Source organism: Diadema antillarum, unplaced genomic scaffold (assembly GCF_040938485.1).
Source record: "Diadema antillarum isolate AM-2024a unplaced genomic scaffold, OU_Dant_1.0 scf00000017, whole genome shotgun sequence".
NCBI lineage: Eukaryota > Metazoa > Echinodermata > Echinoidea > Diadematoida > Diadematidae > Diadema > Diadema antillarum.
Genome location: NW_027270906.1, coordinates 6,095,484 through 6,114,491, shown reverse-complemented (window position 1 = coordinate 6,114,491; position 19,008 = coordinate 6,095,484). Strand labels below are relative to the sequence as shown.

Genomic DNA, 19,008 nt, shown 5'->3' with positions numbered 1-19,008 from the left:
ATTGTTCAAGTGGCTATGTGAAGTCCATTGGTATGTTTTTGAGCTTCAGCGTGTGTTCAATCATATGATATCCTACGATAATATTCAAGCATTTCCCTATACTTTCAATATTGTGCAAAATTATACATTTATGTTATTATTAATACATTGTAATGTAATTTATGCATTCAACTTCTGTGGAATGTCTGTATTTCTGCTGGAAATGGAAAAATAGATGAATGAATAAATACAGTGGACTCCTGTTATAGCTAAGTTCTAGGGACCGGCAGTTTTTTTCGTTATATCGAAATTTTGTTATAATCGACCTAATAATAATAATAAAAAAAATACGTGGAACTGATAATGTTGCGGCCTGAATTTTAAATTCGTTGTAACCGTAATTTCATTACAACCGTGTTCGTTATAACTGCAGTGCACTGTAGTGAATATGTAATTATAATGCATAAAGTTTGCTCTTATATGAAACTTTATGTCTAGCGACTTTTTGGGAGCTTCGTGACACAGGGTCCTATTTAGTCGCTACAACATGAAGTGCCTCCAGCCTTCCGATCGGGCCCATCGGAAAGCCGTCGGAAGTTTTCGGCGTCACATCGACCAACCACCTGTGGATGTCGTCGACGCATTCGTCCTTCAGATCGTCCGGGATACATTGAAGGTGTCCGGTAAGACTTCTGATCTGATCTGGATTGATGCAGTAAAAAACACAATGCTGAAATCATAGTAATTACTACACTGACGTCATATTAAGGGGGTGGGGGGGGGGGGGGGGGGGGGGGAGGGGTGGGGTGGGGTTCCAACGAACCAGGGTCCGCTTGAACAGAGTAAAACAAAAGTAGCTCAATACTTCTTTCCAAGCCTGAAAATGAAACAGAAAAGTGGTATTGTAGGATTTAAAGAAGAAACATAAAAGAAAAAAACAATTGTAAAACAACATCCAGACTCTACTCCCGCTTGGTCGCTTTACTCCTGCTGAGAGGTTCACTATTTTGAATTTTGCCCCCCCCCCCCCCCCCAATGAAATCCTAGTTTTATGCCTAAAATTCATTGGCCCGAATTCACAAAGGTGGTACAATCGAAACCATGGTTTAAAGCATGGACAAAGACCGTATTTTTTGTCCCCGCCGAACGAGTTCGAGCAGGGGACTATGAAACGGGCTCCGTACGTGTGTGTGTCCGTGTGTCCGTCCGTCCGTCTGTGCGTCCGTGTGTGATCAAAATGTTCAATTTGCTACTTCTCTGTCATTCATGAGCCAATTTTGATTCTGTTTGCTTTATATGATAGCACTACATGGGAGCTTTGAAACTTCTACACAGAGTTTCAGTTGTGACCTTTGACCTTGATTTTTTACCTATATTGTACATTGGCTACAAAATGCTACTCCTTCGCCATTTCTAACCCGATTTCGATTCCGTTTGCTTTATGTGATGGCACTAGGTGAGGGCTTCAAAACTTCTACACAGAATTTTGACCTTTGACTTCTTTGACCTTTGACCTTGATTTTTGACCTATATTGTACATTTTGCTACAAAATGCTACTCCTTTGCCATTTCTAACCCGATTTCGATTCCGTTTGCTTCATGTGATGGCACTAGGTGAGGGCTTCAAAACTTCAACACAGAATTTTGACCTTTGACTTCTTTGACCTTTGACCTTGATTTTTGACCTATATTGTACATTTTGCTACAAAATGCTACTCCTTCGCCATTTCTAACCCGATTTCGATTCCGTTTGCTTTATGCGATGGCACTAGGTGAGGGCTTCAAAACTTCAACACAGAAGTTTGACCTTTGACTTCTTTGACCTTTGACCTTGATTTTTGACCTATATTGTACATTGGCTACAAAATGCTACTCCTTCGCCATTTCTAACCCGATTTCGATTCTGTTTGCTTTATGTGATGGCACTAGGTGATGGCTTCAAAACTTCAACACAGAAGTTTGACCTTTGACTTCTTTGACCTCTGACCTTGATTTTTGACCTATATTGTACATTGGCTACAAAATGCTACTCCTTCGCCATTTCTAACCCGAGTTCGATTCTGTTTGCTTTATGTGATGGCACTAGGTGAGGGCTTCAAAACTTCTACACAGAATTTTGACCTTTGACTTCTTTGACCTTTGACCTTGATTTTTGACCTATATTGTACATTTTGCTACTAAATGCTACTTCCGGCGGGGACATATATTACGCACCGCGTAATTTCTACTTTTCCTTGTTTTTTATAGGGCGCCAAGTGTCGCATGGCCTATTTCGTTACGAAATCAGTCATTTCGTCAACCATTTCGATAACGAAATGATCATTTCGTCGACGAGATTACGTGTATTTCGTAACGAAATAGGCCATGCGACACTTGGCACCCCATAAAAAACTACAGTCTTTGTCCATGGTTTAAACCATGGTTTCGATTATAGTCGGATAAGGATCGCAATCCATATCTCTAAATTTGTTGTTTTTTGCATACGTTCACATTGACAGAAAAATCCTGCTAATTTTTGCCTGTCACAGAGCGCAAGGTATTGTTGATATAAAATATCACGATTTTGGTCAAGCAAATCACTCGGTCACCGCGGAGCGAATGATTATCAAGATAATTCAAAAATAAGCGCATAAGCAAGAATTTTCTTGGGATTTGCATCGCGATGCTGCCTGCGATTAAATTGGTGGGATTTTTGTGTTCACACGGACAAAAATGTCTAGATTTTTATCCAGCTAATGGTCGTAGCTAGGGCCTATATGCAAATCCCACTATAGTTTATGGAACAACAAACACGCAATCCAAAACAAGAATAGCAACAACATCCAAAAGAAAAAACAAATTGCTTGATAAAGTACCCATTCCACCTTGAGTTTAATACATTATAGCCAATCATTTGCATTGCCAGTTCGACGAGGTGTACGAATAATCGTAAAATGACATAACACCCCATCCCGCACTTCAGAGGGGCTCTTTCGCATTTGATTCGCCTTTCAGCTTCTTTATTGTTGTTGTTGTTTGCCGAGTTTTTTGTTTGTGTTCAAAGACAATACATTTTTAAAATGAAGACAGAATAATGGTACAGAGATTCACACGCACCAGCAAACCCTCACCAAATAATGAACTGCTCTGAATATCATCTTACCTTTTATCTTAGCAGCATTCCATTTGGGCCATGTGACGTCAGCAGCTCGAGAGGAAACAACTTTGAATCCGACTGACTGAAACATTTTCAAGAAATCGTCAGCGCAAAGCCACTCAGTGTGTTTATGTTCATAGTCCTGAAGAAAGACAGAGTTCAGTGAGAGAATGGAAATCCATGTGCGAGAGTATAAAATCACTTAGTGGGTAGTTTATTTAGATTTAATCAAAGACCCTAATTGAAATTCTTGTCAAACGTATGTTAACTGCCGGATATTGTACATATTTTGTATAATCATGCATCTGGTACCTTTGCCTACAACTTGTTCCTTTTCAGAGTAGGTTACCTACTCTTGGTATCTGCTGATAGGTTTTTGAAAAATTCACACAAGGAACACACATTTTGATGAGAGTAGTGGTCTTCTCTTGGTTACATCGCATTTAAATCTCAAATAGTTGAGACTTGTTTGCTTTATGCAGAGAAATATAGGGGCGGATTCAGGAATTCCGTGAAGGTAAGGCGCCTTTGCGAAATTAAGAATTCTGATTGTTTGTGCAGAATCTATACAGGACTATTTGACAGTCCTGGCCAAACGGGGTCATCCCACGAAACCGACACCCACGAGTCATACTGTCCACGAGACCGACATCAAAAATAGGTCCATGAGTAATACAGTCCATGAGTTATACGGCTCACGAGTCATACAGTCCATGAATTCGACACTACTCACAAAAGCCTCATGAAACCGACACTATGCAAATATAGCCCACGAGACCGACACTAGGCCTACACAATAAAGGCTCACGAGACCGACAGTAGGCAAAAGAGGCTCACGAGACCGACGCTAGGAAAAGAAGGCTCACGCAACCGACACTAGGCTAAGAAGGCTCACGAGACCGACACTAGGCAAAGAAAGCCTATGTATCCTATCCTCCTGCCCATATACCCGCCTGCTTAGAGTTTTCAGTTTGTATTTTCCTTTGGCTTTAACTATAATGTATGACATTTCAAATGATGAAAACGCTTATATCGCAGCGATTCACCTCGATTTGTGTCTTGTATTTGTAAAATCATTCACCTCAAAACGGTACATTTTTAATGAAATAGAAAAGCTGTTTTCATGGATGCCTCTTCTTTTTCCGAATTCCTTAAATCTTCCTTAATACAGTGCACCCCCGTTATAACGAACACGGTTATAACGAAATTCCGGTTAAAACGAAGTAAAATTTAGGGCCGCAACATTGTAAACACTGTGTATCTTTATTGTTTATTCATTCGGTTATAACGAAATTTCGATATAACCAAAGAAAATTGCCAGTCCCTAGGACTTCGTTATAGCGGGAGTCCACTTTAGGCGATTATCTCATTTTCTGTGAATCTGACTAAATCAGCACCTTTGCAGATGACTACTCTCCTTCCATATCATGTAAAGCAATTGTGCACTGCAACATTGACCATTTTGTGAAATATTTTATTGTAATTTTCATTCAAACCTGGGTTTTACTCTAGTTGGTTGATCTGAATGTCCACATCATTTAATTTTATTATCTTTTTTTTTCTAAGCAGGTGCATAATATACTGGTATATGTTTTGCGGAAAGAGAAACGAGGGTGTTTTGGCATTTTCGAAATTAATGTTGAAACATCTCAGGAACTTTAGATGAATTTTGTTTATTTTTTCACAAACACTCAAACACGCAAACACAATTAAAAATCTTGGGCAGTTCAGGGGGCAAGGGAGGGCAATTGGGGGCATCCCACGAGACCGACACCCACGAGTCATACGGTCCACAAGACCGACATCAATAATAGGTCCATGAGTCATACAGCCCACGACTTATACGGCTCAGGAGTCATACAGCCCATGAGTTCAACACTACGCACAAAAGGCTCATGAAACCGACACTAAGCAAATATAGCCCACGAGACCGACACTAAGCAATAAAGGCTCAAGAGACCGACACTAAGCAAAGAAAGCCCACGAGACCGACAGTAGGCAAAAAAAGGCCCACGATCCGAGACTGACACTAAGCTAAAAAGGCTCACGAGATCGACACTAAACAAAGAAAGCCCACGAGACCGACAGTAGGCAAAGAAGGCCCACGAGACCGACACATGGACCGACAGGATAAACAGCGCCATCTACATGTCAATCACCTGTACAGGGTGTTCCATGAACGGAAAAATAACATACTGGCGGGTGTAATTTCGTCACGCTATCAACTGAAAGATGGTGACCCTCTACATAATTATGAACGACATCAAATATGTGTTTCTACATACTTGGGGGGGGGGGGGGCAAGTGTGTCAGGGAGCGACATTGTTATCAAGTAGAAAAATAGAATTGTGTTCTTCATGACCCCGCCCCCCCACCCCATCCCTCCCCCCAAAAAGACAAAAACACAAATGAATTAAAAAGAGGACAAGAACGATGTATGGATTAATTTTAGAGCTTTGATAATGCCATCGTGCTATTCTTTAATAGGCTTTCCCAGATTTTAGTTAGAAGATGGACAGGATATAATTTTTATCTCTTCTCTTTCCCGATTCACTAGTTACTCATTCTATTTTATGAGATTCTTCCCTCCTGCTTGGACGTTTTGCAGTAAGATCTATTTGTAATTTTCTCTGTAACTATAATGTAATTATACTGATTAAAACATTTTATATCGCAAGGATTCACCTCAATTTGTGGCTTGTGTTATTCTCCTCCAAACAGTACATTATTTTTCGGGAAGTACAATAGCTGTTTTCATGGATGCGTCTGGTTTTTTCCGAATCCCTAACTCTACCTTAATGGACGATTCCATTATTTTTTTAAATTTCTAATTAATACTAAATCAACACCCTCGCAGGTTTACTGTGGATAGATCTGTTAAACACTTTTACTGTATTTTGTTCATTTTTTCCCACAAACACACACCCATGCAAACACAATTAAAGATCCTGATCATTTCGGGGGGGGGGGGGGGGGGGAGGGGGCAACTGATGGGGGAACACCCTGCCGGAGATGGCAACTCTTCTTTTCCATCTCTCATAATATTATCCTATGCTATCATCAGGACACCTTATACAATTTATTGGTCTATAGGTGGCGCTGTTCATCCTGTCGGTCTCGTGGGCCTTCTTTGCTTAGTGTCGGTCTCGTGAACCTCTATTGCGTAATGTCGGTCTCGTGAGCCTTGTATGCGTAGCGTCGGTCTCGTGGACCTTTTAAGTATAGTGTCGGTCTCGTGGCTTTGTTTGCTTACTGTCGGCCTCATGAGCCTTTTGTGCGTAGTGTCGGTCTCGTGAGCCGTATAACTCCTCGGCTTGTTTTACTTGATGTCGATCTCGTGGGCTTCATTTACTCAGTGTCGAACTCGTGGGCTGTATAACTGGTGGGCTGTATGACTTGTGAGCGGTATGACTCGTGGGCTGTATGACTTGTGGGCTGTATGACTCGTGGGTGTCGGTCTCGTGACGTGCACCCGGGCAATTGACGGGTAATCCCCTAGCAACTCTCCTTTTCAATCTCTCATATCTTCCTTAGGCCTTAATCTGGACACCCTATACAATTAGTTGGTCTATAGGTGGTGCTGTTCATCCTGTTGGTCTTGTGGGCCTTCCTTGCCTATTGTCGGTCTCGTAAGCCTCTTTTGCCTATTGTCGGTCTCGTGAGCCTTTTAAGTGTAGTGTCGGTCTCGTGAGCTTTTGTGTGTAATGTCGAACTCATGGGCTGTATAATTCCTATGCTATCATCAGGACACCTTATACAATTTATTGGTTTATTTCACCTCGGCCTTCAGCCTCGCTCGGTGAAATAAATCTTCACTTGGGCTATTTGTGCATTTGTCGCGAGAGTGTATAGTGCATTCAAAATCATGCACTACAATGGATGTTATATGTGCGTACAAGTTGTCAGTGTACATGTGAGCGCGTTTGGCTTAACTTCTTTTTTTTTTTTTAAATCTAGAATAAAATACTAGGTTGAAAACATACCGTGAGATACGGCCCCCATTTCGGGTGAGCTCGCAACCACGTATCGGCCGTCTCTCCGTATTTGCACCTCTTGCTGGCCAGTTGAGACTGTAGGCCGAAATGGAGCAGGAAACGCCCTCCTGGTTTCAGGCAGCGGAAAATATTCTGCAGAACTCTTTTCTGGTCTTCGCACCAGTGCAGCACGGAGAGGCAGATGATCTTGTCGAAATTCTCCTCCCATCCCTGACCAAAGGAATGTGCGTCGGCGACGACAAAGTCGACATTCGTGGCGGCGTGTTTTTGGTTGGCCACAGAAATCATACCTGGAGATAGGTCGATTCCTTCGGGATGAGGAAGATATAAAGAGAGATTCTAGATGATATTATAATGCGTTAACCACAAAGCCGGCGCCATGTTTAGGGGGGGGGGGGGGAGGAGTTGCAGTTTATATTTCTGGTGCTACTTCCGGGTTTCATCAGCTATACAAGCCAAAAAAGACAAAAACAAAATCAAACAAACAAACAAAGCGAAAATAAACAAAACAAACAATTTGCTATTTATACTATACTATAGACATCTACTATTCCTTCGGGATTAGGAAAATATTAAGGAATATAGATTAGTCTATATTATAATGCGCCAACAATACGTTTTAAACATATTGTTATTGCGCAAGGCAACCCCACCCCCCCCCAAAAAAAAAGATTAAAAAACACCGAACGAAACACAAACTGCACACATATTCGTGTATGACAGTGAGATAAGAGAACGTAAAAATAGATGTATAGATTCATTGTTTCTTTATCTTGTCAGCATACGAATATTGTTTGAAATGAATATTTCGATGAATTGTTAGCAAAGTGGGGCAAGGGTAATCTGCAAGGTAGACTGAATTTCAGTTTTTTTTTTAACGGCAAATGGATCACAGAACATTGCAAAACGCTGAAGTACGGAGATTATCATTAATATATGCTTAGCTTAAATTGTTAACTTTATTCATTCTTCGTAATTATTATTATCATCATTTTTACGTTCGAAACCAAAGAGTGCAATCGGTGCGCGAGACAAATCAAAGTTACCATAAGAGAGTCAATTAACGTTTAGTGTACGACGTGTATACGTACCTGTGACGGATTTGACACGTGTAGCGATCTCCCCGCACGCCATCCCCGGTCCGCAGCCGACATCGAGCACCTCGTCGCTGCAGCTGAAGTCGAAATCTTTGAGCACAAGCTTCCTTATATCACTCTGAAGACCGCCATTCTCGCTGGCTTCTAGGTATGTTCGGGCACTGGCGGCATCCCAAGAATTCATTGTGACTTGTGAGGAGTGGACAACCTTCTCTTTCGAAACTTCAAACTCTCGCACATAGAGTTACACGGACACCCACATGAAGTTGGCTCCTTATTCACCGTCTTATTCAGAATGTGAAGTTTGCTACTTATTCAGCTCGTTTTTTCAGCTACTTATTCACCTATGGTACATTCCATTTGTTATTTCTGATTTATGAAGATCGTGATGCGCCGTCCTCACACTGACCCCTGACTGTTGTCAATGTCGAAAAATAGATCAGATTTCGATCTACTTCTCAGGGAACTGTCCTGATTAGTCAGCTGAGTACAATGATAGTTGGGTGGTGGAGCGATAATGACCGACGTGGTGGTAGGCACGCGGCTGATACACTTATCACGCTGTTCAGGAAATACATGTATTTTAAAGAGATCTGAGAGCACCAACCCCACTTGGCATAATTTACCATTTGCAGATAATGAACAAAAACCCAGCATAAGTGCTTTAATATAGTTCTAAAATTTCAGTTTGGGATAGAAACAACAACTGTAAAAATCGGAATCCGTACAATCAATGTTAAGTATTGTTAAATGGACAAAATGTGAACAATAGTTATGATAAAAATATTGCCAGACTAAACCGTCTACAGTTATGGTTTAATGAGAAAATTATTGATATCTCCATATATTTTAGGCTTTATTGTGAAAATTTATATGGTAGGATGTTTTGTTATACAACAGACCTACACAATAATGCATCAAATGTGATATCTTGAACTTTAAAAAAAAATCATTATTTCCAAAGTAAACAAGACCGTTAATAGACAAGCGTCGGATCGATAGCCTATACGATGTCATAGAATGGGGTTTGACAAGTCGGCTCAGCATTCCGGCCGGCATTCTCGGCAACTCGTCCAAAAAGTTTTGACAACTCGACCGTTTCCAAGGGAATTAAAGGGAATTGTCGCATTTAACATCTTTATGAAATAATGTTTAATATTATATTAGTCATATATTCCCTTTAACAGTCATCAATCTACGGCCTGTGCCAAAATAAAGTTGTCATACTGAGTTTCTTACGTCCTCTGTTGTCCAGTCGTACCCTACTTAATTTAGGCCAAGCCGTTTTGGGGCCTTAAAAAGAAGGAAATTAAAGGATATGTCCCATTTCACATATTAGGTCAACAAATGACTTCCCTTTAACTGCCAGCCCCCCAAGCCCTGGGCCAAATATTGAGTGGTCATATCAGGTTTCTGACTTCCTTAACTTGTATCTCGTCATACCCGAGTTATTTTGGCACAGGCCGTTTAAGCATCTCCATAGGAAGGAAGTGAAAGAGAATGTCACATTTAACAAAAGATCTGTATAATGCTAAATATTTTCTTCAATTGATTTCAATAGTTTATCCATTTCTATCAAAGAAGAAAAAGAAAACATGATTCAAAGCGATAAAAGTTGTCAATTTGACCTTCATTCATCTGATAAGGACAGTTCGTCAAATACAATGTATAAAGTATATGCACAAATGATATTGAAAGGAGACAATGCCCATTTTGTCAAGGTAACAAGAAAAGTAAGTAATCATAACGACGGAAATCAGTGTTCCACCACTTAATAGCCAAGATTGTAGGTCGTGGAACACTGGTATGAAAACCACGACAGCACCAATATACATATACCAATAAAATAAAGTCATATCAAATTCATCTATAGATACTCATTGTACATTTTGGTCATTGATGTATGATGCTGATAGTAGAAGCATATCATAAACAGTACTTGCTATGATTCTAGCATGCATACAAATGAAATATATGACAACACAGGAAAATAATGATGGCACAGGCACTATTTGGCCGTGCAAACCAGGAAAATGTGACCAAAAGAGAAGATATGCACGTGGCGACACAAAACAATAACGAAAACAACAATAACAACACATAACACAGAAATAACAGAAATGAGGAAAAATGCACACACACAGTTACTGGACAATAAAGAACGTGGAAAGAGGAGCAGGGAAGAACAGAGAAAGAAAAAGAAGTGGAAAGGAATGAGAAAGCTCTGAGGACTGTGGATGAAATTAGCATTTATCACATATGATTGTATTCATAATTATGCCAATTAATTATAATGCTACTAAAAAAAATGCCTGAGGTTGCCAAGGTAGAAATCAAGCTGAATTTACTTCAATACCCTCCAAAAGCACGAATCATCCCCCAAAACATACTTAACAAAACAAACAAACAAACTAACGAACAAACAAAAACTTCTACTTGACAACTTTTCCGGGTGTGAAAATTTTACCCGACTATTCGGTGCTCACGATGCGCCGCGTGTCCATTAACCACTGAAGTTGGTGCACTTTGATCTCTTTCACATAATTTCCGGAATAGTCGGGTAAGTGTATCAGCCGCGTGCCTACCACCACTTCGGTCATCATCGCTCTACAATCCACCCAACATTGCACGCATGATTAATCAGGCAGGACAGTTCCCTATATATTCAGAAATTTCGCAAATCTGATCTATTTGTGCGACATCGACGACACTCAGTGTGAGTAAGGTGTATAGTCTGGGTGCCAGAGGCTGAACCTTGTTTTACCGTCCACCCAATGTTTTATGATGGTTTTACCCTATTTCGGGGGTGCTGAATCCAAATCCGGATGATGCAACTCTTGCATCCTTGAGGGTTTTGAGATATTCAAGATGGCCGCCAAGATGGCCGCCAAAACCAGAAATTCCCACGTATTTCCTTCTAAATGGTGAGATATTGAAAACAAGTGATGGTTTTACCCTATGTCGAGGGTGCTGAATCCGAATCCGGATGGTGCAACTCTTGCATCCTTGAGGGTTTTGAGATATTCAAGATGGCTGCCAAAATGGCCGCCAAAACCAAAAATTCCCCCGTATTTCTTTCTAAATGGTGTGAAATTGAAAAGAATTGATGATTCTCCCTATTTGGAAGGTGCTGAATCCGAATCTGGATGATGCAACTCTTGCATCCATGAAGTTTTTGAGATATTTAAGATGGCCGCCAAAATGGCCGCCAATTAAAACCGGAAATTCCCATGTATTTCCTTCTAAAAGTTGAGAAATTAAAAACAATTGATGGTTTTACCCTATTTCGAGGGTGCTGAATCCGAATCTGGATGATGCAACTCTTGCATCCTTGAAGATTTTGAGATATTTAATATGGCCCCCAAAATGGCCACCAAAACCGAAAATTCCCTCGTATTTCCCTCTAAATGGTGAGAAATTGAAAACAATTGATGGTTTTACCCTATTTCGAGGGTGCTGAATCAGAATCTAGATGGTGCAACTCCTGCATTGTTGAAGATTTTGAGATATTCAATGTGGCTGTTAAAATGGCCGCCCAAAACGGAAGTTCCCATGTATTTCCTTCTAAATGGTGACAATTTGAAAGCAATTGGTGGTTTTTATCTTATTTTGAGTGTGCTGAATCCGAAGCTCAGGATACAACTCTTGCATCCTTAAGGGTTTTGAGATGATGAAGATGGTCGCCAAAAATGACCGCGAAAAACGGAAATTCATATGTATAGACCCCCTATTTCCTTCTAAATGGTGTAAAATATAAAACAGTTGGTGGTTTTACACTATTTTCAGTTTGCTGAATTTGAAGCTCCAGTATACAGCTCTTACTTCCTTGAGGGTTTTGAGATAATAAAGATGGCCGCCAGAATGGCCCCTAAATGGCCGTCACTAAAACGAAAATTTCCATGTAATCCCTATATTACCTTCTAAATGGTGTAAAATTGAAAACAATTGGCGGTTTTACTCTATTTCGAGGGTGCTGAATCCGAACCTGGTTGATGCAACTTTCGTGTTCTTTTTTAAGGGTTTTGAGATGTCCAAGATGACCGCCAAAATAACTGTCAAAAATTGGTAAATTTTAGGCCCCGAACTTGGCTGTTGAAATTCGTCCATTCTTGAGGGTTTTTAGACGTCCAAGATGACAGCCAAAATAAGTGGCAGAAATTCCAATGTTAATATATTTTTTCTTAATGGTAAAAATTTTAAAATAAATCGATGGTCTTACCCTATTTCGAGGGTGCTGAAGGTCTTTGAAGGTTTTCGGACATCTATAAATGTCCTGTATGAACGGAAACTCCTTAACATGTTTTTATACTGAAATGGTGAAGTATTGTGCTCCAACGCGAAGCGGGAGATTAAACCCATGCAGGGTGAAAAGCAATAATTCGTATAATTCTTGAATTCAACTCAGTTGAGCGAATTTGTCAAATCAGCCAAAATTTATTGACAGTCAAAATTACTGTCACAATGGTATTCTAATATACTGAGATATTCCGATATGTCTCAAACGGAACTTTAACACGTACTGGAAAAAAAAAGAAGAAGTGATATTGACATCATACTGAAACGTACAAACGCAAAGAAAGATACGACTGAAAATGTCTTTATGCATAATTGTTATGAAATAATGCTTGTGGTCGCCAATAATATGGCTCCATAGATGTAAAGTTAATCCTTTTCGGCTATCAATAGAGTAAAATTAAATTATGGCATGTTGGTATTTGGTGTTGAAACTTGTCTTGTATTCTGACGAGTCTCGCCTCGTATTCTTGTGAAACTTGTCGCATATTCTGATTAGGTCATGGTTGCATCCATTGTTACAAATGTACACACTAGTAGTTATGTACATGTATATATGATGTACTGTATGCATGGTTGTTTTAATGTGTATGTACACAGGTTGACCAGATTAATGGAGAACATTCTATGTGGTATAGATATAGTACATACAGGCTGACCAGATCAGTGGAGAATTTGCTAGGTGGTATACAATGTAGCTGTACAGTACATGCATGTAACTGGAAATACATTATAGCTCACTCAATCTAGAATGATTTCACCCATTCCAGAATGTTCTAGGAAGTGCTTACATGTTTGGCTGAGTGAGGCACTGTCCCTATATCCCAATGTGATTGGTAGTTAATTTTGGCAATGATGTTATGCAGTGAGTCATCCAGGATTCCTGGAACTAGGACTTGCTAGAATGTTCAGGTGTGTGGCCCCAGGTTGGAGAGAGTTACAGAATGTGCTAGAAGGGGGTGAATGGATAGTATATAAGCCAGAGAAATTCTGCAGTAGGCAGAGTACCCAACACCTCTGCTCTGAGAGTTACGTCACTTCTGGCTCTGAAGCAACTTGTTATAGTCAGTTACCTGCTGACCTGTTATGTTTGTGGAGATAAGGCCTGGGAGACATTTTGCCTGCAGATAATTGATTTGCCTACATTGGAGATAGACTCCATTTTTGTGTCAATGGACATTGCTACGGAAAAGCTGTGACGGGCTGGATTCCTAGCTGAACATTATTGAGCGAATCATCATTCACCACATCGACTGGACGTGGTTGTCATAACGTTGGATTCTGCATGCTTCGCTGTGAACATTATACCTTGGACCTATAACGTGGATATATACCCTGGATTTATACCGTGGAGTATTGTAACCTGCGCCTCTGGATTTACATCGGAGTTATCATTCATCGGTGCATCAAGGACCATTCATCTGTGCATCGAACATCGTATTTGGACATCATGAGGGGACTATAGGAACTCTGTGATTTACGATTCGGATGCATGTAAGTGATTCCATTACCGCTTTGGAATTGTTTCTATTGATCATTATTGTACTGATGTGAAGACTGATTACGAGTCTGTACCCACAATATCACTGTTAATAAACCGCCTGAACATTAGTTGATTGTTTCTTTTGTGCGATCATTCTCATAGTGATTTTGGTCGTAACACCATGACCACTATAGTAGATATCAATAAGGGTAATTTCAAAAGCACTCTGCGCGATTATGATATTCGTAAGTACTGGATTATCAACTATTACCTTCCGTGTTGTCGTTTGATTTTTATTTAGTTTTTTTTCACTGCGCGTTACCTGTGATTTGTCCGTCCCTCGTGTGTGTTTGTAATAGATTATATTATATACGTATACATCATACACAATGTTACATCGTATTGAAGAAAAAATTGAAGCATAGCAATAAAAATGTCCCACTCGTGTCTTCAACAATGTCATCAAGACCACCAATATAAACCAAATAACCAATTTGAGTGTTCATGGATAAAGAGATTAAAACTGCTCATGGATTAAGGCAGGTAATGTTGGGTAATTTCAGTACACTTCTCTACATCACTATCACAATGTGATTTAGATGAACATGTCTTGTCCATTAATTGTTAGTGTTCAAAACTTATCCATTATATGTAGAGGAAACAGTGTAATCTTGCAATTATTCAACCGCATCTGTAGTCTTGAAGGGTTAATTGCTGGCACACTTGTATCGTACCAACTCAAAGATATAGAGCTGGTTTCACTGTATATACAGCAAGTTCAAACTGTGCCATTGACGAAAACCATCAATTGTTATCAATTTCTCACCATTTATAAGAAGGAAATACATTGGAGTTTCCGTTTCGGCGCCCATTTTGGCGGCCATCTTGACTATCTCGAGGTGCATCATCCAGATTCGGATTCAGCACCCTCGAAATAGGGTAAAACCATCAACTGTTTTCTATTTCTCACCATTTAAAAGCTAATACAGAGAAATTTCCGGTTTTGATTGGCGGCCATTTTGGCGGCCATCTTGAATATCTCAATACCCTCAAGGATGCAAGGTTTGCATCATCCAGACTCGGATTCAACAAAATAGAAATAGGGTAGATCCATCAATTGTTTTCAATTTCTCACCATTCAGAAGAAATACATGGGAATTTCCGGCTTTAATTGGCGGCCATTTTGACAGCCATTTTGGCGGCCATCTTGAATATCTCAAAAACATTATGGATGCATGAGTTGCATCATCCAGATTCAGATTCAGCACCTTCCAAATAGGGAGAATCATCAATTATTTCCAATTTCACACCATTTAGAAGGAAATACGTGGGAATTTTCGGTTTTGGTGGCCATTTTGGCGGCCATCTTGAATATATCAAAATCCTCAAGGATGCAAGAGTTGCATCATCCAGATTCGGATTCAGTACCCTCGAAATAGGGTAAAACCATCAATTGTTTTCAATTTCTCACCATTTAGAAGGAAATACATGGGAATTTTCGTTTTTGGTGGCCACTTTGGCGGCCATAATAAATATCTCAAAATCTTCAAGGATGCGAGAGTTGCATCATCCAGATTCGGATTCAGCACCCTCGGAATAGGGTAAAACCATCAATTGTTTTCAATATCTCACCTTTTAGAAGGAAATACGTGGGAATTTCCGGTTTTGGTGGCCATTTTGGCGGCCATCTTGAATATCTCAAAACCCTCAAGGATACAAGAGTTGCATCATCGAGATTCGGATTCAGCACACCCGAAATAGGGTAAAACCATCAAAAAACATTGGGTGGACGGTAAAACAAGGTTAGGCCCAAAAAGTGGCTTTGGCACCCAGACTAGTATCACAATGTGCATAAATGAAATTAAACTAACATAAATTGTAGCTGAGTGAGGAGCGGAAAAAGGAGCTGAATAAGGAGCTGAATAAGGAGCAAACGTACGTGGGTGTCCATGTACTTAAGTTTGAAGTAACTTTTGAAAGAGAAGTTCGGCAACTCCTCACAAGTCACAATGAATTCGTGGGATGCCGCCAGTGCCCAAACGTACCTAGAATCGAGCGAGAATGGCGGTCCTCAGAGTGGCGTAAGGAAGCTCGTGCTAAAAGATTTCGACTTCAGCCCCAGCGACGAAGTGCTCGATGTTGGGTGCGGACCGGGGACTGTGTGCAGAGAGATCGCTACAAGTGTCAAATCTGTCATAGGTATGTTCACGCAAAGTCGTATATGCTAAATGTTTTGACTCTGTTATGGTAACTATGTGTCGCCCATCTATTTCTCTCTTTGGTTTCGAACGTAAAAAAAAAGAAAAAAAAAGAAAGGATAAATACAGGTGAAAATTGAACTTACGTACTCATGGATGATAATTTCCGTACTTCAACGTGTTGCAATATTCTGTAAGTTAGTCTACCTTGTAGGTTACCCTTGCCTCCACTTTGCTAGCGATTCATCGAAATATTCAATTCAAACAATGCTCGTTACCTGACAAAAAATAATATGCATTTATCTTTCGTGTAGGCCTACTCTTATCTCACTGGAAAAGAATAGGGAAATATTTGCAGTTTTTCGTGTTTTTTTCTTTTTGTTCTTTATTGTGGAGGCTGCCTCAAGCCTTTCCTATTAACAAAGGGCGTACAATAACGAGGTATAAATACTATGGTTGACTCATCATTACATCATTTGTATTCTTTGATATCTTCCTTATCCTGAAGGAATCGACCTATCTCCAGGTATGATTTCTGTGGCCAACCAGAAACACGCAGCCCCAAATGTCGACTTTGTCGTCGCTGACGCACATTCCTTCGGTCAGGGATGGGAGGAGAAATTCGACAAGATCATCTGCCTCTGCGTGCTTCACTGGTGCGGAGATCAGCGAAAAGTTCTGCAGAATGTATTCCGCTGCCTGAAACCAGGAGGGCAGTTCCTGCTCTGGTTCGCTCTCCAATCTCAGCTAGTCAGCAAGAGATGTAAATACGGAGAAACGGCCGATACGTGGTTGCGAGCTCACCCGAAATGGGGCCGTATGTCAAGGTATGTTTTCAACGTAGCATTTTATTTTTGATAACACACGAGCTCACACACAGAAAACGATACATAGTTCAACTGTTGGTGCAATAATATACAGGAAATATATCAGAAACCAAGTGCATGCTTTCATTACCAAAAATGAAATGATAATAATAGACTGTTGGTAATGATAGCATGATTTTCTTTCTTTTTTTTTCTATAAGGCCTCCAACCTTCAGATATTTATATACATTGTATATCTTATCTACCGCCGATTGTGATACAACATATTTATCGGCATAAGCAAACAAGTCTTAATTCGATGTAGCTAACAGAAAACAACTGCTCCACTCAAATGTGTGTTCGTGAATTATTCAAAGCCCTCTCAGATGATACCAAGAATACTCAGAACGGAACAGGTTAGATAAAGGTACCAGAAACATAGGTACAAAATGCGTCAAAAGTACTTGACATACGTTTATCAAGAAGTTCAAAATGGTCTTTTATTGAATTTCAGTAAATGTACTCACTAATTCTATACTCTCGCACATGCATTTCCATTCTCTCACTGAACTCTATCTTTCTTCAGGACTATGAACATGAACAAACTGATTGGCTGTGTGCAGACGATTTCTTGAAAATGTTCAAGGCAGTCGGATTCAAAGTTATTTTCTCAGAAGCTGCTGACGTCACGAGTGTCAAGTGGAATGCTGCTAAAATGAAAGGTAAAATAGCATTCAGAGCAGTTCATTATTTGATTTGGGTAAAGGTTTCATGGTGTGTGTGAATCTCTGTATACCATTATTCTTTCGTCGTTTACCAACGAGTTGTCTTCGAACAGGAACAAAAAAACTAAAAAAAAAAAAAAAAACCTGAAAGGCAAATCAAGAGAGCCCCTCTGAAATGGGGGATGGGTTGTTCTGTTATTTTACCGTTATTCATAGTACATTTCACAGGAATCGCGTCGAACTGGCGATGCTAATGATTTGGCTCTTGCATTACACTCAAAGTGGAATGGGAACATTATTCAAGGAAACCAAAATCCACATATAAATGTGGATTGAGTGATTTCAGCAACACAGTGAAAGTTTGAGGAGGATTAGACAATCGATGCAAAAGTTACGAATTTTTAAAATTTTGGTGTTGGAACGGCTGTATGAGAAGACTACTTGAGTTCATGACAACATGACTTGTATTGTGTGGGCAACAGTTTATATAGAGAACACAAAGAAAATTCAACATGCTTTCACTTTTATACCACAATGAAAGAGTACTTGATTAACCGCTTTCAGAAAGGGGGGGGGGGAGGATAATGACTACCCTTTACATAATTATGTCAGTATCTAGCTGATGGAATGTGTAGTTTATATGAAAAATGATCTTTGTGTGTGTGTGTGTGTGTGTGTGTGTGGAATTCCCTTTATATTTTCTTCATATTGTTGTCCACACCGGGGCCCGTTTCATATAAATTGTCATCTGTGACAAGTTGTCATAGATGTGACAAGCTACTGAAATCCTCGCATCTGATCGGCTGAGAGCAAATTTGTCATAGAAATGTGGCAGTTGTCACTGATGGCAAGTTTTATGAAACAGGCCCCGGACGTCATAACCTTGAGTAGTCTCTTCATCCAGCGGTTCCAACACGAAAACTGTAAAAATTCATAACTTTTCCATCGATAGTCCGATTTTCCTGCAACTATCACTGATGTGTTTTTACTATTGATATTGCTGCGTTCACTCAATCCACATTATTATTTGGGGGTTTTTGTTTCCTTTGAGCATTTTGTTCGTTCTTTCGGTTGTTGTTGCTGATCTTATTTTTGATCCCATGTTCGTTTTTCCATACACTAAAGTGGGATTAACATGTAGGCTCTAGCTGCGACCATTAGCGGCATGCAAATCTCGAGATTCCTGCTCACGTGGACACAAAAATCCGACCAATAGACGCGACAGTATAGAGATGCAAATCCCAAGAAATCTTGTGCTTATTTCTGAATTATCCCGCACTGTGACACGCAAAAAAA

The 19,008-nt window shown here is 40.0% G+C and overlaps 1 protein-coding gene across 1 annotated transcript; it reads right to left on the bottom strand.

Moving 5' to 3' along the window:
* Window positions 1–508: 508 nt before the first annotated feature.
* LOC139726044 (uncharacterized) lies at window positions 509–8,391 on the bottom strand. Its single transcript, XM_071637129.1, has 4 exons — window positions 8,202–8,391; window positions 7,099–7,418; window positions 3,122–3,257; window positions 509–681 (listed from the first exon to the last, which is right to left on the bottom strand). Exons 1-4 carry the CDS (start codon window positions 8,389–8,391, stop codon window positions 509–511), a joined length of 819 nt encoding a protein of 272 aa, XP_071493230.1.
* Window positions 8,392–19,008: the final 10,617 nt, after the last annotated feature.

Coding starts and splice junctions, on each gene's coding strand:
- LOC139726044 (XM_071637129.1), bottom strand. CDS start 8,391: ATGAATTCTTGGGATGCCGCCAGTGCCCGAACATACCTAGAAGCCAGC. Junction 7,419..8,201: donor ACGTGTCAAATCCGTCACAG/GTACGTATACAC, acceptor CTCATCCCGAAG/GAATCGACCTATCTCCAGGT. Junction 682..3,121: donor GAATGCTGCTAAGATAAAAG/GTAAGATGATAT, acceptor GCATCAATCCAG/ATCAGATCAGAAGTCTTACC.